General features: G+C 43.4%; 1 protein-coding gene across 5 annotated transcripts in view; it reads left to right on the forward strand.

Annotated features, from left to right (window-relative positions):
- Positions 1-21,842, forward strand: part of NCAM1 (neural cell adhesion molecule 1) — a 104,155-nt gene that overhangs the window by 60,830 nt on the left and 21,483 nt on the right. For 2 of the 5 annotated variants that reach the window (XM_082778029.1, XM_082778031.1), the window contains exons 9-14: positions 2,341-2,370; positions 5,829-5,979; positions 6,549-6,733; positions 7,088-7,184; positions 7,995-8,165; positions 8,339-8,470. In XM_082778029.1, coding sequence (XP_082634155.1) covers positions 2,341-2,370; positions 5,829-5,979; positions 6,549-6,733; positions 7,088-7,184; positions 7,995-8,165; positions 8,339-8,470 — 766 coding nt within the window. Of the gene's footprint in view, positions 1-2,340; positions 2,371-5,828; positions 5,980-6,548; positions 6,734-7,087; positions 7,185-7,994; positions 8,166-8,338; positions 8,471-9,633; positions 9,649-11,526; positions 11,563-13,244; positions 13,287-21,842 lie in introns of all 5 variants that reach the window. The other 3 variants (XM_082778030.1, XM_082778032.1, XM_082778028.1) reach the window with 2 other exon arrangements.

Consider the following 21,842-nt stretch of genomic DNA (forward strand, 5'->3'; position numbering starts at 1 on the left):
TTCTAAAAATACTGAGCCCTAATTCTGAACATGCGTTAGAAACTCGGATGCATCTGTCTTGCTACAGGTTGTTTACTCCTGTAACCATACGCCAGTCCTTATTTTTCAAGGTGTACAGGTGCCTTAACTCCCATGAGTTAGGTACTTCTTGGTACTTTAAGAGGAGGGAAAAAAAAGTGGTTTACTTTGGTTGCTAATGTAGAAACATGTTATTAAGGAAAAACTTGGAGAATTTTTTTTTTGTTGTTACCTCTTGTAATGCTGATTTAGGCCAGTATGCTGTATTCCTCATCGCCTTTGCTAGACATTATTCCCTTTAATAGAGACACATTTCTTCTACCTCTCTTGCAGAATATCAACTCCACTTCAGTGTCTATGTAGTTTTAATCTATTGTATATTGGTGTGTGCGGGTTTTATGATTTCATTGCAGACACAGTTATACTTCCTGACAGATTTTTGGATGAAGCAATAACTGGCTACTCTCACATGAACTTCCTTGAAACAGTTGCTGAGACAGTCTTGCGTTTCTTGCCCAGCAGTGTAGCTCAGTGTGTGAGGAAAGGGCTGGGGAACAGGTAATGCTTTTCTGCAGGTCTTCTAACATCTTGCTATTGCAGGCAGCAGGTATATGTTCAGTGATGCAGAGACAATGTCAGATCCCCGGAACTCCCTTGTAATCGAAGATGCTCCTATTTAACTCCTTGCTCCCTAGTTGAAGGGAAGGTGCTGGCGTGCATATGAGAGGGAATGTGCCTCCTACAGACGTGAGGTTGTGTATCTGTTGCTCTCAGTGAGGAAGAGCTAAGCTGAAGCTCTCCAGGATGGAGGTGGTGGTTCTGCTGTTCCCCCACGCCCGCCAGCCCCAGTACAAAGAAGCAGCAAGCTCAAGGAATGTGGGAACAGGCTTTTTCCCTCCCTCTTCCTCTAGGTTGGCAGGTGGTGAACACCACTGGATAAAGGCACATCTGATTTTCCATCCCTCTGTGCTGATGCTATAGAAACTCATTGGAGAGGATTGAAATGGGTGATACAAATGAGGCAGTCCCCTGGCTAGCTCAGGTAGAGAGAACTTGTACATGGAAAAGGGATTATGCTGAATTCTGATGACGCTTGCCTGCTCGGTTTTCAGGAACTTGTGCACAAGAGATCTAGATCTATAGACATGATGAGGTTATGGGAGTGCAGGGCAGCCCATGCGTGTGCTGGTGAGCTTTTTCTTTAGGTGGGTCCACCTGAGGCCTCAAGTTAGAAGTAAATAGCCAGCTTTTATCTAAGATGGTATAAAATGAGGCTGTCTGTACCATTTGTTAATACTTCAGTCTCGTATTTTTCACTGGAAGCACTGTGGAAACAATACTGTGCTTTTTATTCTCATTTCTTTAACTTTCATCTCCATTTCTGTAATGTCACTTTTCTGTATGCTGTTGTATCCACGTGCAAGCAATGCTTGTGCCCCACGTTCAAAAATGCTATCATAGCTGTGATATTAGCAGGTGATTTTTGCCTACTAAATTTGAAATGGATCAAATTGAGATGGAAATAGACATCAGAAGAAAAACACGTGAAATTCATAGCGGGAAAAGGGGAACTCAGCGACTTTGGTCTTTGCAAACCAGAGTGAATATGGTCCACGCTGTTGCTGTCTCTCTCTGAATGGGAAATGTATGTTTATCAGTACGGTTTGTGCATGTTCCACTGATGCCTGTAGTTTGGTTGTCCCGAGCCCAGTAAGGATTGGGTGTGCACATCCCTAACCCTAATGACTGGATGTGGTCAGCTGGAGGTCCGTGGTTCTGCCCTGGTGCGTCCTGTGCAGGGGTCAGAGTGTTTCAGTGCTCTGCAGCTTGAGGACCTCCTACTCCTGGCACAGTTTGCATGTAAAAACCTGTGCAAATGCATGATCAGTTCAATGCTGTAAGCATTAATAGTAATTAGCATGCCTGGGTGGCCAACAAACTGGTGGAGAACTTTGCAATTAAGTGACTTAGGTCATCAGAATCATTTACCTTGGGTGCTGGGGGCCTGTTTGTAGAACTGGTGAGATCTGACAGAGGAAATAGTCATCCAATTTAAGAACAGAAGTCTTTAGGTATGATTAGCCCTTGTTTAGTCACTTGAAGATCAGTTTTTAGGATATTGTATTCTGAATGCAAATGGAAATTGAGGTTGGGAAATGGAAATTGCGATCACCCCCAGCACAAGATACACAACTTGGAGCCTGCATGTACAAAGAAAGTAGTGTGGTACATACACTATGATACCTAAAAGCAACCTTTGATAAACTTTTATTGCCTTTTTTTTTTCCTGTTGTTGTTGTGTTCTATATCTGTTCTCTCCAGGCTTCATGGACCCGGCCCGAGAAGCAAGAGGTATAAGATCACCAGAGCTTTAGCAAACTTCTTAGGTTTTCTGTTGTTCTTTTTAAGTATTACAGATTAACAAATCTCTAGTCCAGCAACCACGCCAACTAAACCAGCATTAATATTATGAATAAATTAAATATTAATACATAAAAGAAACAGCTAATAGTTAGACATTGCTTGGCATGTAGTGATGTGCTTCTGAATGAGCAAACTAGCTGTGTTGGAAGTGAGTAATCCTGGTTGACACTTCAAAAAAAAATGGGGGGGGGGAAGGTAGGGAAGACCAATGCGATACCTGACAAATACTGCTTTCATGATTTCCTTGTATGCTACAAGCGTGGATCATGTTTTCTTTCTAGAGTTTCAAGAATTAGCCCCAATATGCATTCTGGGATGTTTTTTTTTTTTTTTTTTTTTTCCTAAGCATAGCCTGTTGCTCCAGCCAACTCATCTGTTTGCTCATGGCACTTCTTGAGTTTTGACCTTCTTTTAAAGGACAACTGCATCATGTTCCATTTCAAAATCAATGCAGTTAAATCTTTCACAAGTTATATTTAAAAAAAAAAAAAAATGTTCCCAATTCCCAAATTATTGTTATTTGACTTGAATTTGCAAGGGTCAGTGAAAGGGTGCAGGATAACACAGTGAGTGTTTGATGCAAGTTTGGTTTGTTTTCTTTCACACTCAGTGCTATATTTTAAACATAATAATGATCGTTATACATCTATATGTGTACTCTATACACATTAATACACCATTACGTTCCCCTGATCTGTAGAAATGCTTGCTTCAAAATGGACCAGAAACTGTTTCCAAGCAAATAAATAGAGGTCAGGTGGAGAACCAAATGAGCTACCAGGACCAGATAACTCCAATCTGTATGTTTAGAATCAGCTTTGTGGAGGCTCTGACTATCTTGAATTCTTTTTTGTTTGTTTGTTTTTTGTCTGTCTCAAGGGTGATGTGGCCTAAACAAAGTGAAATGGAAGCTCTAACTTAAGCCCCACCAATCTTTCTCTTACCTGGGGCTGAGAACATGCTGTCCATTCTTACTTTGAAATAATCTCTTGAAACAGATGAATTGTACACAGTGAAAGCATCAGAGATTCCGATTAGATTGTGTTCGAGAATTTGGAATTCGAGTAGTTGCATCTCAAGTTAATTCCTTCTTCCTGTTAATTCCTGTTACAATTGTCTATCCCTTCCCCCCTTGGTGTATTCAGCGTACTCTCTGTCTCAAGCTTTTTATTAATGTGAACACTAAGATTATTAAGCTTGCTGTCTCTGAATTCCTTATTTTCTCTGTCTTAAAGTATCTGACTTGTCAGCGAGAACTTCTTGAAGCGTATTGCAGCTTGTGTAGACTTATCTTGACAATAAGTGGCTAATGCAAAAACTCAATGGCTAATACAAAAACTCAGTTACAAGCAAAATTGCGCCTCTGTTGCATCACAGGCTGGTAACTAGGAGTTAGCCCAACTTTACAGATGGGAGGAGGATCAAGCACGGAGCTAGGAGCACTCATCTTCCTTCACTGGAGTTAGTGCTGTGGTCAGGATTTTCAGGTGCTGCTTTATAATGATATCTCCTGGGTGGAAAATGGGTGAGGAGCCTGTGTGAAGCTGTCATGGACACTTGACGAAAGGACTAAAAAATCCTTCAGTTGAAGGGAAAGGTGGTAAATGGATTTCCCTCCTGTCTTAACGCTAGGGTGTTAAAATCTTTACCAGCTGTTTACGGGGTGACTGTATGCCACAGGGTTGTCAGAGTTTGGAGAAAAACACCTGTGTGCACCTCAGGATAAGCTGTAGCAGTCAGCAGCGTGGAGCACCATCGTGCCCTTTTCTGTAGAGCTGGCTGTTGGTATGGCGTGAGTTCTTCCTTGTCTCTCTTAGGGGGGTTCACCACTGCTAAGACGCTGTGGGGTGCAAAATAACTGAGCCAGGGAGGCTAGGTAAAGGGCTTACAGCTGTCCACATCTCTGCCTCACAAGTTTCAACCTATCCTGTGCCTCTTCATAGCCAGGAATTGTTAGCACCTGCTGGGCTGAAATATCAATTAAGAAAACTGATGGTGTGCTTTTTTTTTTTGGTGTGGATATTGTTCTCTTGAATGTTTTTCCTGATCTTTCTTTCTCTTTACGTGTGCCTTTTATAAGAAATATAGCTTCATCTTCAGGATTAGGTTGTATTATTGCTAAAGGTTTTGTTTTATCTGAACTGCCTGGCACTGTTTTGTTCGTATGGCATCTTGGCACTGGGGAGAAAGGAGGTGACACGATATACACTTCAGTTGTGTAAGATACCACAGTGGAGCAATGTCACGTTAAGGGACCCTTAGCCATTTCCAGGAAACAGTGCACACCAAATCGTGTGTTCATGGAATATGTAACGGGTTCCAGCAACACCAGGGACCAAGTGCAGGAGAGGCAGGAGAGTTTGTGGCATTGGTCTGCAGCAGCAGGCACAGCAGTGAGAGCATCTAATTTGTTCACATATACTGATGTCATGTTGGAAACAAGATGAGAAAGTTTGTCCTTTAAAGCTTCCAAGCTGATCACAAGCACCAGTGTGGAGAAAGGAGTCCAGAGCCACTTGTGCTTGTGCATTAAGAGAGCACTTGGGCTTGGTCCCAGGCCAAAGAGGCTGCAATCCGATTTCAAGGAGGGGGGGGGGGGGAATGATATATGGGTTGGGACCCCTGGGTGGTTGCAGTCCCTTGGAACGGATGGTAGCCTGGATTTTACATTCCTTGTTTTTCTGTCATTGATGGCCCTACACTGCTTGTGGGAGCAGTTTCTGAACTGGCATGTAACCAGTGGAGTTTGCTTTAGAGTTTTCTTGAAGCATCAGAACACCTTGAAGCAGGTTGTGTTTAGAGGGGTCGTGTAGTTTTCTTGCCCTGCTCACTGTTCAGTGCCACATTCGCGTGAAAACTGAGCTTTTATCCTGCCTGATTTAGCTCTGAGGGCTGGGTCTGCGTTCTCAGCAGTGCCATTTCAAGGATGTTGAAACAAAGCAAGTAGCAGTGAGAGAAGAGTAAGTCTTGAGTTCTCTCAGAGTGAAAACACAGAACCAGTTGGGGAGGGTTTCTGCAAGAGCATGCTAGCAAAAATGTTTTAACCAGAGCTGGATCTCTACAGTTGTTATTCTGAGAAGCAGATTGATGTTATCCAGCTGTCCTAAGACACATGGTAGCATCTGGTACTTTGGTCTTTCATTTGAATTTTTTTTCCCATTACCTGAGTCCTTCTAAGCACTCACTGCACTTGGTCCTGTGCAACAAGGCTGAGTGGCTTTTGGAAATGCTGCTCCATGCTCGTGATTTCACCTGCCAGGTGATCACTTCTGAAATACTGAGCACTGGAGGGCTGGCGCAAGGTAGACTTTCATTTCTGCTTTTCCCTGTAGTCTGCGCTGTAGGCTCAGAGCTGAGCCTCTGACTCTTTCTTCCTTTTCTGCCAGACCCTGGATGGGCGCATCGTAGTGCGGAGCCACGCTCGGGTGTCATCCCTGACTCTGAAAGAAATTCAGTACACAGATGCCGGAGAGTATGTATGCACAGCCAGCAACACCATCGGGCAGGACTCCCAAGCCATGTACCTCGAAGTGCAGTGTAAGAAGGGAGAGGGGTGGTTCATATATTTAGATGGTGGGGAGGGAGCTGCCTCTGATTTCCTCGTCTTCTGACGAGACAAAGGCACGTACAACTAGGGAAATGGATATTATCTAGGTAGAGGGCATGAGAAGCAGCTCAGTCTGAAATAATGTTCCTGTTGGAGTCACATTTTGCAGTGTGCTCACACACAAATGGTTGCACTGGTTAACTCCGGCTGAAATGCTGGTTGCACCCCAGGAAGACTATGGGCCATGAATCTGCCACAGCCTCGTTCATGGGATATGTCAGTATTGCACTTCCTCAGATGCATAGCATGCTCTCCGTTTATCCTCCCACACTGCGTTAGGAACAGCCTTTGGGACTGAGTGGATTTCTTCCTTATGTCCTTCAGCAAAAGACCAGCACCACCACCAACCATGGGATGAGAAGGCTGTCCTCTTCCTACATTAGTTTCCCTTTCCCACATCAGACTGGGCCCCAGACAAGGAATATTTACAGTCAATTTGACTGGGCTACTTCCAGAGTTTTTCTGGCTCATATTGCCTTCACGAATATGTTTCTTTCAGATGCCCCAAAGCTTCAGGGCCCTGTGGCTGTCTACACCTGGGAAGGGAATCAAGTGAATATCACTTGCGAGGTATTTGCTTACCCCAGTGCTGTCATCTCCTGGTTCCGGGATGGACAGCTGCTTCCCAGCTCCAACTACAGCAACATCAAGATCTACAACACTCCATCAGCAAGCTACCTGGAGGTGAGGATAAGCATGGAGGGGAGAAGGGATGTGCAGCCAGGAAGGCTCGGTGCTATCAAGCAATTTGTTTCTGATGTTGATGAAGTTCAGTCTTTCATCAGGACACGCTGTTAGTGGGCAGGAAGTTGTGTGGTGTTTCTGACAAAGAAATGCAAAGGGCATCATGTAATGGGAAACACCACTCCCTCCTTGCTTTCAGTTTTCTGCCCACTGTAGTTCAACCCTTTGTGGACAGCCCTCAGTGTGTCAGCACATGTACTATATTGTTGCTTCTTCCCCCGGCAAAATGCAAATGTAAATAGCAGAGTGAAACGTGTTTTCTGATCCGAGCATGCACCTTCATTCCTTCTACAGGTGACACCAGACTCTGAGAATGACTTTGGAAACTACAACTGCACTGCTGTGAACCGCATTGGCCAGGAGTCCTCAGAATTCATTCTTGTGCAGGCGGGTGAGCATCCCAGACAGGAAGATACGGAAAGGCAAAGGCAGCCTTTGAGCTGGGGTGACAGAGTGACAATTTTTTTTTCTAGTTTGGATTAACAGGACAGCCAGCTTCCACTTCGAAAGAGATTGCTCATAGGTTTTTGAGTTGGGATGGGTTACAGATGACAAGATCTTTGCCATCTGTTGCCTTGTTTTTGAAGGGTCTCATTCTTTTCAGAGTTTTCAGTACGTTTTGACAGAACTATGATCTTTGATTTCTGATAGACATTGTCGAAGTGCACGTGCATGTGGGTGTGCATCTCAAATGTGCCTAGTAATATAGGTAATGCAAGACAGAAACCACTAAGTACCAAATGAAAAGGCCCACTGTCTGACTGCACAGCAGACCTGAAGGGCCTCTGGTGTCCCTAAATCATCAACTCTGTGGGGTGCCTTAGAGACAGGTGCAGGAGTGGTCACACTGTGTATTGGAATGCTCTGTGGAAGAGACTGTGTAGGGATAGAACCGCATCCAGGATGCTCTTGTTGCTCCGTTCAGGCCATCCTTTTTTCTTAGAGAAAATATGTGATTTTGGAGAACGTATTTTGAGGCTCTGACATCTTAGAGGAGGCACAAGAATAAAGGTCTCTACACTAATTAGCATTCTTAAAAGCGCTTTGAGGGGACCCTCAGGCCTGCCCTTCTCTCCTTTATGAAGCCATGACAAGGGTGTTTTTGGTATTTCGAGTTTTCTGCTTACTCTGCCACTGGAGCTGGGGACCCTTTCTTCCCACTGTCTTACGTATCACTGGTTGTTTCCCCTTCCTCCCCCAGATACTCCGTCCTCTCCTTCTATTGACAGAGTGGAGCCGTACTCTAGTACTGCCCGGGTGGAGTTTGATGAACCTGAAGCTACTGGTGGGGTGCCCATCCTCAAGTACAAGGCAGAGTGGAGAGCACTGGGCGAGGGAGAATGGCATTCGAGGCTGTATGATGCAAAAGAAGGTAGGATGATAAAAGTTACCTCCTCCATCTGCGTCTCATGACTGTGAGCTTGGACCCAGAAGGAGGCTTTGTTACGTGGCGTAAACATAGCATGAGTACAGTAGGAACATGGCATTTATTGTTGTCTCAGGCCTGAGCCTTTCTTTGCTTATCCTCTTTTGTTTCTGTAACAGCAAATATGGAGGGCACGATCACTATCAGTGGCCTGAAGCCTGAGACAACCTACTCTGTGAGACTGTCTGCAGTGAACGGCAAGGGAGTGGGTGAGATCAGCCTGCCATCCGACTTCAAGACGCAGCCAGTTCGTAAGTAAAACTGAGACCTCCCTCTGCTTCTCTGGTTCTCTTTCCTTGCATCTTTCCAGGGAATCTCTGTCATGCATGGACAACACCCTCTTCTCTTGCAGACCTTGCTGCACCCGTTGTTTTTGTGGTACTTTTTGATCGTAATGAGTTCTTTCACTAATTAAAAATCTTCATTGAAGGTGGGAGGCAAAGAAGCTATTCACACTAGTCTGTGCCTTGGGTTACTAGTATAAACTGCATACTGTCAGAGAAAAGGGGTTATGCAATGGAGAGTTCAACGATGTTTTAAGAAGAACAAGCAGTGGGTTGAGAAGCGCATGCTCTTAAGGAATGTAATGTTTCTTCGTTGTAGCAAGACAAGGGTTTTTTTTGCAAATTAGAAATTAATAAGTTCAGCAAAGGATTAGCCATGAACTGTGGCGGGAGGAAGGAGGATTTCTCTCTTCTGCAAATTACTGCTTTAAGACCTCCATGCAGCATGTGAGCAATTACCACAGCCTCTCTTCTGCTTTACTTGGGCAATCTTCCACTCTGATGGCAGGATGCTCTTCTGTGGCAGAGTGTAGAGTGGGTAGGGAACATGTGACAAAAGCAGGAAGGGAAGAGGTCATCTTTTATCCTTGTCCACAGCCTTACCCAAATATTAGGATCTGCAATCAATCCCTTGCACCTCCTGGGATTTTCTTCCCTGCTCTCCTTGCATTTAGATCTAGAGCCTGTTCTTCTTCCCGCCATCACACACATACCTGTGTACCTATTTCATAGCTCTTCTGAAACCACTGTCCAGGACTGTCTTCTGAACTCAGAGCTAGCATTATTCCTATCCCATGTATGTGCATGCTGGGAGGTCCCAAGATCTGTGCATGGTCTTGATTTGCTCTGCCAACTTCAGCCTCACCAGAGCTGCTGAGCATAACGGAACAGTGCGCGTCTTGCTGCTTAGAAATCCAGGCCCTGTGCAGTCAGCCAGCCCTCCCAATAAATATCCAGTTGGTTGCAATAACTCCTGTTGCCTACCCCACTCCCTAGGGTTGGATTTGGGACAGCTGATGGTGTTTTGAATTTCCAGCTCCATTTTCATTGTCTCCTTTTCTCACTTCTTCTACATTTTTTTTTCTATCTGTCTTCTTTTTGTTTGTGTTCCATCCATGGAAAAACTGCAGGTATCCCTCACTCACGTAAGTGCCTCTCTGCATTTGTTTCACTTTTTCTGTTCCTAACATACATAGCACTAGCTTTTAATCTAGTGCCTTTTTCCTTCTAGGGTCGTTAGAAATGAAGTATCTGGTACTGTCTGTTTCCTAACAAAACTGACACTAGAGTAGTCGTCCTGTTCTGGTTGATACTTGTCGTTTATAGAACAGAACTATGGGCTTAACATCTTAGTCTTTATTGTACAGCATGTGATTCAAATATTTAACTTAAAGTGCTTGCCTAATAATAAAGATTAGCTCATTGATGAGAGTGGAGTAGTAGAAGGCTTCATGCTTAGGACTTGATCAAAATTTTTCAAAAATTAAGGCAAAAGCTTTGGCTGGATTTCATGTGTTTTTTACTAATTAAGAGCCAATTGAAAACTTCAGAATTGTGAATATTTACAGAATTTTGAAAGAAGCAAAAAAATTCAAGAAAAAAAACACATCACTTTTTTCCCTTCTTCTCCCTAGTATTCTTCACATGTAGTACTCTTTGAACAGTCTTCCTGTAATTGTGTAGATCGTATACTAAACTAATTGAATAAATGAATTGAACCCCACTTGCACTGTTTTTCCTTGAAGATTGTGTTATAAAAAGCTTACTTAGCAGACTACTAACAAGACAGACAGGTAGTCAAGGTGGGGAACTGAATGGACAGATGGACAGGCAAAACTGCAAATTTTAATAGCTGCAAAGAGTCAGCTGGGAGGCGTGGTTCTGAACTGCATGCACAAAATGCTGCCTAAAATTGTTCAGAGCCTGTTAATTTCAGCAGAAGTAACTCAGCCCTTAAATGAAGTTATTCATGGTTGGTATTATAGCCACGGGGCAAACCGTTTGGTGTAGGCCCTTCTGAATTTGAACATCGTCAACGATACACAAGGGAGATAAGACCATAGGCATTTAGCCTCTGTGCAGATCAGTACCATGGGAAAAGATCCAACAGCAGAGAGGAAAAAGAGTATTTTAAAGCCTTGTTTCAGGCACATCCACAGACCTGTCTGCCAAAGCTCGTGTTCACCACTTGGGGACAGGTAGGTGCCTTTGAAGGAGAATATTAAATCACACTTCTTGTACAGTGGTTTGTTTTTTTTCAATTGTTTTTTGCTATTGTTTTTTAATGTGGCAATCAGCCATCAATTAGTCTGTAATCCCTGACTCTACACCCTTTTATGGGAAGTTCTAATTCCTTTTCCCTTCCTTATGAAGTATAGCATTTTTTTATTTCCAAATTCAATTCTGTTGTTGCTCTTTCAAGCACCCTTCTGCCCTGCAGCTGTGTTCCACCTGAGCATTTGGTTCTCTAATTCTTCTGTGCTCTGTGAGGCTCTCAAATCCCAAACTGAGTTGCAGCAGTGGTGAAAAGATCACTGGCATAGCAAAAATTCATTTTTTCATCTGTGTTTGAATTATGGCCACACGATATTACCGGTTTATGGGTCAAGTCGAAACCAGAGAAAATATCCAATTTTTTCTACTTCAAATAGTCTAAAAACTGAGGGCATTTTGTAAAACCTGCTGAGATGTCTCTGTAGTTACCCTTTCCATCTCCCCCAAGCACATTCCAGAAGCACAAAGTAGTTTCTCCCTATCTTAGAGGCACATGAAGGCCCCGTGGTATGTGTTCAGTGATCCTATGGTACGAGAAAATTGCTTTAAAGCAAGAATTCAGTGTCCAAAATACAGGTTTGGCAAAGTGCCGAGTCTGGAGTTGGAGACAGCACTTGCTTTGCTTGTGCTTTGTGTCCAGAGACGTTCGATCTGACAAAAGTTTAACACTTTACTCTTCAGTTGTCCTTCTTTTGGCAGCATTGAACAGGAGTCAACTCCCCTCCTCACTTTCCTTTCTCTTCCTTTAGCAAGCACTGCTGCCCCCACCTCGCGCTTAGCAGAGAGTGAGTATGATGGAAGAGGCTGTCTTGTTGCGCCTTGCTCTGCATGCAGCTCCTCACTGAGTGTGGTGTGGTCTGCCTAACAACCTTGGGTGTTTTCTTTCTTTTCCCTTTCTATATATATTTCCCCCCTGAGTAAAAACTGAGTCTCTTGGTAGAGGAGCTTCCAGAACAGAGAAAAGCCGCAGACAGCTCCCAGGTGTGCTGGTGGAGGGAAAAGGATCGAGAGAAGGTTGCAGAGTGAAAGCCTGCCCACATGAAAGCTGGTACAAGTGTTGTCACTGACCTTTGATTTTAAGATTTCTGATCAGTTTGTGTTCCGTTTTGTGAAACATTTTATGAGATGTGCTCAGCTTTTGTGATGTGAGGTTAAATTGCTTGAAACCATCTTAGCCCAGCAAACAAGAGTCTAGTTTTAGAGCCAAAGAGAGAACTGTGTAAGGAAACTCATTTCTTTATATTCTGCTTTTTTTTTTTTTTAAATCTGCATAATCAGATTTAGGCTGCAAACCACACAAAGGTCCATCCTGTTCACCCCTCATGCCAGTAGGGCTGGTGCCGTGATGGGTAAGGAAAAGAAATGAACCCCAGAGATCAGAATTTACCTCATTCTGTAGCTATAGTTGTAATCTGCTCTGTCACAAAGACATGCCAATGACGATTTTTTTGTTTTTCAAGATATTCTATAGTAGAGAAATCATCACATCTCGTGTCTCTCGTGCTCCATTCTCTCGAGGGCTTTTGGAATTAGAGACATCCTTTTTTGTCCTTTCCCTCTAATCCTTGTATTTGGTGCTTGTACAGCCTGCCTTAGCTCCTGGAAGTGGAGTGCTTACCAACAATCCTAGGGGGCTTTTGGTCTGCCATCTTCTCTCAATAAATGCCTGATTTCTCTTCATTTCAGTATTTCCCCCCTTTTTTTTTTTTTTTTTTTGTTTGAGAAAGCAGTGGAGCAGTCATCTATCATTCTATCGTATCCTGCTTTATTTTTCCTTCTTTGCAAGAGCACTAGCTAACAAGTGAGGAAGAGAAGTTACCAATGCACAGTGCAGAGAAGATAAGCAGAATGTAGTGGCTGTGTACGAGCAGCAAAGCGGAGGGTGTTCTCCCTTAAAGCTAGCTGGGTGGATGTAGTGCTGATCTTTGGAGAACTGAGCTCTCAGTGGCCATCCTGTGAATAGAAAGAGAAGCTCAGGGCAGTTCTTCTGAGGCTGTTAGACATGGTGTTTCCTCCTTTTTTCTGCCTGTACCCTGGCCACAGCACATGAAGGTCAGAAAGGTCTCTCTATCACGAGGGTAACTTCTCGGGAATCTTGGCTCCTTTGTCTTTTATAGCTGGGCCTGGAGAAAGCTAGCAATGAGGTGCTGTTCTGGAGGGCCTCTGGAAATCAGTAGTTAGCAGATGATGGGATGTGAACCTAGATTGCTATTTGGGTCAGAATTAGTCAGAAACACCGTAGCTACCTCTGAAATCAGATTCAGAGGGGTTGGAAAACAGCAGCGGTACGGCCCAATTTTGCAGGCTCTTCAGGTAACAAACATCTGCCGCAAGGATTCAGTCTCATTCTCTCTTCATTAGGCCTTCTCTCTTTGCTCTCTCTCACCCCTGCTCCCTGCCTTTCATAGTTTCCTTTCATGCTATGCTTCACCTTTACATGTCCTATCTATCCTTCATGTTTCCATAGCAACTCGGCCTCTTACTGAATCTGAGAGCACAGAGCTGCCAAGTGAGTAGATGGGAACTGCTCCCCTTTGGTCCGGAGTGCTGTTTGTTATGCTGCAACCCTTCCATCGAGGGAATTAAAGTGCTGTGCTTTGTTGTTTTGATGTCTGCTAACCAACAATCTGGCATTAAAGTGTTATGCGAGCATGTAGTTGTTAAGAGCCCAGCACGGTACCGCTCTGACTCCTCTTCGTGCTGTCATCCTACCAAGCATGTGGTAAAAAATTGAAATAGAGGATTTAGAAGACACACAGAGGAAAAGAAAAGACAGAAATTTAGATGGTTATTTCAAAAAGGAATGTTTTCTTTTCATGCTTCCCTTTAGTGAATTTTAGAGTTAAAGCTGCCCTCAGAAAAGGGACATGGACTGGGTAATCTTCCTCATATCCTGCATTGCCTATTTTCTGTCAATTCAGAGACAGAGAGGTAATATTGCAACTTCTGATACTGGCTGTTGAAAGAAGATGCATATGAGGAGATAGAGTATCTTACAGGAGAGGGCACTGCAGGGAGAGGGAGCATTGCTCCCATCTTGCCAGTGATCCCCTGCCAGCATTAAGAGGTCCAAGACTTCACAAGAAGTCTTCATCTCAACTTGGGATGGACTTCGGATTCCCTCAGTTCTTGCTCAGTACCTGGTTAGTACCAAGCCGTTCCTTGGGAGATTGAGTCAGGTAAGCAGACACTTCCATTTCACTTCTGTAGAACATTCCTTGTTTGTTTGTTTTTGTTTTATTTTGTTTAAAAAAAAAAAAGGCAGGTCTTTTTATCCAGAAAAGATACCAGGATCTAGTTCATGATAGACATTTTCCATGTGATTTGTTCGGTTTTGCTTGTTTGCTGTCATAGGGTTTTTTGGGGGTCTTTTTTTGTTTGTTTTTCTGAGTTTTTTTTTGTGGGTTTGGTGGTCGTCTTTTTTTTTTATTTTTATTTTTTTTCCTTTTAAGGGTAAAAGTTTGCATTTACACCTACACTGAAGTTCATGCTCTTACATTGAGCAGAAGCAGATGCGGCCTCTCACTGTGTCATTGTCATTTGTGTACATCGTTGATTTATGCAAATAGGCACATTTGTTTTCCACGCTAAGCTGTTCTGCAGTACATGAATATGCTATACACAACAGCATAAAGGGGCATTTGCACAAGGCAGATGCTCCTAGAACTTCGGTTCATTTAATTATTGATGACACTGCTGAATGAGCTTGTGTCTTGCTCTGAGATAACCTCAGTGGGTAAATGAATCAAAGTGAGAGCAATTAGAAATGGAAGCTCCTGAACAGCATCGTGAAGTCAGTAAAATGAACAATGGGTATAACTGAAACCTAATGGAGCTGAAGAGAGCTTCTTAGCTGACTTCAGTGAGTTTTTTACTTCAATGTGTGATCAGTAATGTATGGGAAGAGATGTCTAGAGCCTAGTAAGGGATTTAGGAACATGTACCTCATTTAAACAGTTTTGTATCACAGACAGTGATGAAGATGGCTTTCTTGCAGCTGTTTCCACTGTAGAATCTGTTTTGCATAGCAAAATGTTTGAGGTCACATTAGAAGGTTGTTGTTTTTTTCCTCTTTTCTTCCAATAGAGGTGGTGAATTGGGTCTTTCCTCTGTCTAGTCTCCTGTTTTTCCAGAAGCTATGGGAACTTCTGTCATATCTTCTAGATACTGGTGAATGGATTCCAAAGTTGCAGGATAAGGGAGGTGGGGAGGTTCAGGACACTGAGCAAGTGACATGCAGGTAGCAAGCCAAGTGCAGTTTTCTATAAAATCTTTGTTATCATGCACAGTGCGTCCAGTCAGTTCAAAATAGGTTGCAGTCTTGGGGAAAAAGGTTGCGTTGGCATCCCATAGAGCTGGTGACTCTTTTTTGCTTTGGAATTTCTTTCCTCAAGAAATGGGGCTGGCCACTAGGTATCATAAGATAAAAATGGCAGGGAAGGGAGCGTAGTTATATATGAAATGGAAGTTCAATAGCATTTGTGCGTTAAGCAATTTGTCTTTCATATTACTTTTTTTTTTTCCTTTCACTCATTTCAGATTTGCCAGGCAGTAAGTACAGAGGTATATTCTCTGCTAGAATACTACCAGAAAGAGCTACCCTGGGTCGCTGCACCAAAGGAATGTAATGTTCACAGACAACTGCAATCTAAGGTCTAGTTGGCTAGCAAAGCTAGGGAGTGAGGGAAAAGCATTCTCACAGGGCAGACACAACGGCATCTCCCCTTTTTATGCTTCATTTAAATATGGTCTGCAAGTAAGCTGGTCAATGGTCCATATCTCTCAACAAGCCACGATAATAACAGTAGCTGTAAATGACATTTTTATCATGTTCCTTGGACTGGTAATCCTGAGAGACAGGTCTGATTATGAAGGCCCTTGTATTTCCAAACTCACACGGTAAGTACTGTCTGGGAGTAGCAGCCTGTGCGTACCAGGGCCTCGTTTCTCTTGAATGCTCCGAGGGAATCGGTGCTCTGACTTTCTGGCTTCAGCCTATGACAATAGGATGAATTTCAAGGTGTTAAGCTAACTAATATTTTCAGAAGTCTTGTGTGTCTTAGAAGCCTCATCCAAATTAGCTTTCAGTCATATTTATACTGCTAATTTGCCCTTGATTTTTAACTAAATCTCTCCCTCGAGAGGAAGTGATTTTTAAAGGCAACCTCTCTCGTCTATTTTTAAACCTACTCATGTAGTTGTAGAATGTGAAGATTGATAGTGCACTTAGTGGGGATTTGGCAGTATGTTTCCTCGTGAGCAGAAGACGCTGAATGCCCTTCCAGGCACTCTAACTTGTAAACCTCCCTCCATCATTGTGCTCCTGCCTGGAGTTCCATGAGTCTACCTTTATAATCAGAAACAATGGCTTGAAAGCTCAGATAAACTGATTTTACATTTTATATTATCAGTTTTTTCCCCAGTAATGCCAGGCCCTTAATCTTGTCAGACAGGAGCAGGTGAAAGATTAAGGATTTCATTCTCGTTTGCACGAAATTACGGGGGAAGTGCCGGAGCACTGTGAAGTAGCCTCATTTTAATTAGGCGAGTTAAAAATCAGATCATGATTTAGGAAGAGAAACTGGGTATGGAGGTAGTAACGTGCTCCTGTCTAACACTTGATTGTTTTTACCCTTGCCGTACAGTCTGTTGGCTTCTTCGTCTCTGCCAGCAGTAGCTGTCTTCCTCGTGTCACCTCTGTCATTAACTTCCAGTGCAGAGCGCTTCATTCCTCCTTGTCAGAGAACGCCCTCACAGACATGAAATCATCAGTGTAAAGCATTGCACGGGACTCGTTCAGTGTTGTTGAATCATCAGGCTCAGGTTTTGGGTTGAACTGGGGCACTCAGTGGTAATTGGCAGTCTGACCAAACCCGGGTTGCAGCTGAGACTAAAAGCCCTTTCCTTGGAAATGTATGCACATAGTAGGGTTGTAAGTATTGTTGTTAATATTTAGGAAGGCATTTCTTTCAGCAGAAGGGAGAACACCTCAATGTGCAGTGCTGAGGTTTGTCTTCACTGAACTGCGAGCTACGATTTTGACTATTTCACCTCTGATGCGTGGAGTGTTTCTGAATAATGATGTGTTCCCTTTTTCTTTCCAACAGTCGTGTGGAGTCCTTCAGCTGCCCAAGCTGTGGGGTGCAGTCCTCCTCTTGCAGTTTTTGTTTCTTCCTTGACTTGGTATTTGTCACTGAGCAGTGTGCCCAGCATACCCTAACTCCGCGCTTCCCTTGGGTTAATGTTCTCTATTTGCAGGCGTTGTTACTGTCTCCCCAGTGTTTGAGATATACTGGCTAATTTAATTTGGTTCCTGTTTTATTTAGTCTGTAATTCTGTTGTTGATTTTTTTCCCTTGCCCATTGTTTACATCAGTTTTTTAATTTTTTTGTATTTTCCATGTGACCTACTCCACTTTCCTTTCAACCCATCATGTGCGTGCGTATCATGTGACTTTGTCATGTGCCTTGCATGGTGCTGCTGATGTCGTCCTCGCTGGTGAACAGAAGGTAAAACGCTTTGTTCTGACGGGTTGCCTAGCTCTGGGGGAGGAGTCCCTCGGTCAGCAGCCAGGGCCCTCCAACTTGCATCGCTCCAAAATCCTCCCGCAGGCCTTTTGGAGAAGCTGCCCAGCACTGTCCGCATGCGAAGAACTAAATTTCGGTCTTCTGTGCTGAGCTTGAAGCTAGCTGGGGGACAGGACGACAAAACTCATGCGGCTCAGTCATTTGCTTCTTTCCCTGGCAGAATCCCCCAGTCAGCATCCAAGCCTGTGTCTGCCATTAATACCGATGGCAAAAATCCTTTTGTATTTTAAATGATCAGTGTGCCAACTACAGGCTCTTGGAGAAACTGGAGGGTGAGATGCTCAGGTGATGCAAACCACTGTATTTGTGGTTGTTTCAGCAACACTTAGACCCTGTGCTATATGTTTATGTACATATCTTCATGCTATACATATTTAGTCGCTTATCAAAAGGATTAGAAATTCCTCATCTCTCAAAGTCAGTTACTGGTAAGCATGTCACATTATGATTTAAGAAAGAAATCTTTCAAGTGTAGAACTTAACATAGCTAGAGCAGGAAATAAGCTTTTATAACGAAGGGTATGTATAGGCACACCCAGAGTAGATGATGGGAACTGCTATATGCATGAGAAGTACTATTGCACTGCTCTTGCCAGAGCACCTCATTCCTCCCACACAGTGTCTCAGTGCCAGGCAAGGGAGTTAATCCAGGTCTGAACTCATTTAACAGGAACACTTAGAGTGGCTGGTGATTTCCATGAAATGAAGAAGCAAATGATTGACCCTTGCAGCTTGTGGAGATGAAATTAGTCTCCAAGTAAGACATATGGTAGCACAAACATTTTCTGTAACCTTTTGCTTTTTGCAAGTTCACTTGATACTATGTGCATAATTTAAAGAGAGGTGGGAAAACAGTGCTTCTCTGCTTCCCCAAGTAAATAAACCATTTTGAAACCCAGGAAGCAATTTTTTTTCCATCCATGAATTTTGAAATGATCTTATTGTTTTGGACCACCACCAGGAAAGGATTTGAGCTGGGGTTTGCCAGGAAAACAGAACTAACACCAGTAACCTTCCCACATGACTGCATGAGTGGAAGCAGCCCCTCTTCCCCTGCTCTGTTCCCTCTCTGGGTGAAATCCAGGAGGGTGAAAGGCTTGGTTGTCTCGTTTTTGCATGTTCTGTTTTTGTTCCTTATCTCTTACTGTTGGTGTTCGTTTCTCTCATGTACACTGTGAAGACTCCCTACCTACTCTTCTTCACCCTTGTGTATTTACCACTTGTGGAGACTTTGCATAACTGTGGCTGATGTTAGTTTCAAATGGTGAAACTGTAGATCACAGTCTAATCCCATTTACATGGCGGTCAAAAATGCAGGAATCAGCTGCTTCCTCATTCATGCAGTGCAGAAATTACCATAGACAGATTGCAGTTGTATTCTCTGCACAAGGCAAGGATGCAGGATTGTTCCCGGGTGCCAGCTGGACGAGGATTTAGGCTCATAGACTCGGTGGTGCATTTGTCTAGTGCTACATTTGACCCACTTTTCAATGAATGGGCAAAAGGAAAATGTGGTGGGAGAAGAGAGGTGACAGTCTGTCATTGCACCACTGCCACTTCTGGGGTCCAGAACAAATTTAGTGCCCTGTGACCAGGGAATAGTTTGTACTGCACTTTCATGGCTCTCTACTCCCTGCATCAAAAGCTGAGCTGTCTTGAATTCAGCTTCATAGAGGGTTTGATCAAATAAAGTTTCAGCTGGGAGAGAAGCAGACTATGAAACATGGTTTGGTTTACTCTTTTCTGAAAAATGTTCTGTGGGTGAAGTTGAATCAGTGGAAGTTGTCAAGCTCTACCAAAGTCTACAGGGTTGCTGAAACCTGTAAGCTTTACATCTCTGAACAAAACCACGCCACTTCCCAAGCAAAGTATGGGAAGATTTTAGTTACTTGCCTTATCCTGCCCTCCAGTGGGCTCTGCTTGTACGATTTGGTGCTGTGACTGTGGGGCTGAGCGTGGGGCAGTGCAGTCACAGAGGCGAGCAGGGTGCTCTATGGCTCAGACGTAACTGCTCAGCGTCAGCACCCCACACAGTGAAAGCATGAGATCCTGCATCCCTTGCTCTGCAGCAGAGCAAATTCGAAGTGGAGCAAGTGTGGCGTGTTTGGAGCCATGCTCTCAGTACGCTAAGCAGTGTCATAACAAGGAGGATTCTGTAAGGATCCCACCAAGTGCAGCTGGAACAGGCTGTTTTCTGCAGTGTGTCCAGTGGGCCCAGTGTAAATGGGAGACCCCAGGCATGTAGCACACCCTCATGATGCACTTTTGTTTTTCAGCCCCTCTTCCCATAGGGAGGATGCATGTTCCATGTGCATGAGTTTTTTTCTCTAACCTTCTTACGACAACCTTTTCTCTTCAGCTACTGACACTGACTTATTATAGAGATGCTGATTCTGCTGGACTAAACTTCTCCCACTAAACCTCTTCCTCTTTTGTTTGGAACTACACACTAACCCATTTTTAATTTTTCAGCTCTGTATCTGAATTGTATCTGCCTGATTAAGATCAATTAAATTCTATGTATTCGTGGGGAAAGAAATGCCAAATATTCTTTATGTGGTGTTGCACCTCTACATCTGTTGGGTTTCAGCCCTAGGACTGGTCCGTGTTCTCTTATCCAAAGGGAATGTTTCTTGGAGCAGGAACATATCTAAACAACTGGGAAAAGAAAGAACTGTGATGTGGAAACTAGGCAATTTAAAATGAAGAAAGGTTTCAGCAGGGAGGGTAATTAGTCACTGGAATGGCTGCATATAAAGTACAGCTGCAAATCTAGCTTTTAAAATCTTCGTATCAGAAATGAGCATCTTTACAAGGGATGGTCATTCACATTTTAGTCTTGGTACTCAATCACGGGAAAAAAAATCTAGGCTATATTAGATAAGAGGTCTGATTCTTTATTTACAGTATTCCCTTATCACTTAAGCATCTGTTTGCCTGGTAATAATTCTATTTCTGAGATGAGGATGGGAAAGAGTACCAAGGAGATGTTGATCTTGTACTGTCTAGTTATCGGTGAAGCCATTCATCAAGTCTGTTACAAACAAGGCAAGCATGGCTGCTCACGAATGTTTCAGCTGTGTGAGGTGTCTCAGTATCTAGCAGAGCACGTGGCCATGAACAGCCCAGTTGGTACTGGGAGTTAGTTTGCTTGTGTGGGGAAAAAAACATAGAACGGGACATTTGTTCCTGCTTTCATGTAACTGTTGGCTAGTAGGCTTGACAGTTATTTCAGGAATAGCTTCTTCAACTCAGTATTCAAAATCAAAACCTTTGCAGTGATGTTTTCTTTCAGGATTGGGGAAAGATAACAGTTTGGTTAACCTGGTATTTGCAGTACGCCTGGGTGAGGTACCTCTGCTCACCAAGAACTCACCTATCCACATTTAACTTTCACTGTTACACATTCCCTGATTTCAGCATTCATAACTCCAGGAAAAACATGGGCTGGGAAGGGATTCTCAAATATACAGCTTCAGTAAGCTGGCAGCAGAGACAAAAATCCATCCCTTTGTCTATACAGTAGACGGCAAATGTGCTCATTGGTTAATCACGAAATTCTCATGTCCTTCCTGAGGACGTGACTGAGTTGGCCCTGTACTGTGTGAACCCAGACGGCTCCAGAGGAGCACGTAGCACCTCCCGTAAGATAAATAGGGCACACAGGAAGAGAACTTGATCTGCTTCAAACTGCACTAGAGGTCCATGCAGCGGCAGCTCCACACTTACCTTGAGAGCACTGCGTTTGTGCTTTCAACGTACAGTCGCAGAGAGACCTGCTACGTGTTGGGATGCGGAGCTTTTGTGTCCCCTCCTCCTGCTGTGGAAGCCTTGTCATGGGGATGTAGGCAGAAGAGAGGATTTTGAAAAGAGAAATAGAGCATGGAAAACAGGAGCATTCCATCTTTGCATCTTGAAGAAAAGCTACGACTGTGAAACACAAATGTATGCATTTTGCATGAAAGAACTGTGGATTGTAATTACCTTCTTGGAACAGTTGGTGTGTTATCCTGCAAGGAAATGGAATTAATATAAAATTACTGTTTCAGTCTAGGTCTTGGGTTTTTTTCATTGATATTTCACCCAAAAAAAAAAAATCCCCTTGATTTCTTGCTTTGGAGGTGGAAGGCTTCAAGTTACTTCTGAAGATGAACTTTGAAAGTTATTGGAACATTAGCCTTGCTCTTGCCAGTCAAAACTGCATGTGCTTTCCATTAAGAGCTGAATACAAATCCAGACAAAAGAGATTTAGAGTTGAGAATGGTTTTTGGGCTGAAATACAGAAGCTCCTGTAAGTTTGCGTAGCTGTTGTTGCCTGCCAAAGTTAATACAACTGCTGACTTACTATTTATTTCCACTTTTAGTATAATACAGCAGAACTAAATTTTAAAAGTTTTGTTTCAGGCAATGGGCTGAACTCAAAGGTCACAAATGTTATTTCAGAGTCCTGGTTTTGTTCCCATTTGTTCAGGCTCCTA

This window comes from Aythya marila (assembly GCF_965140915.1).
Source record: "Aythya marila genome assembly, chromosome: 23".
NCBI classification, from domain to species: Eukaryota; Metazoa; Chordata; class Aves; order Anseriformes; family Anatidae; genus Aythya; species Aythya marila.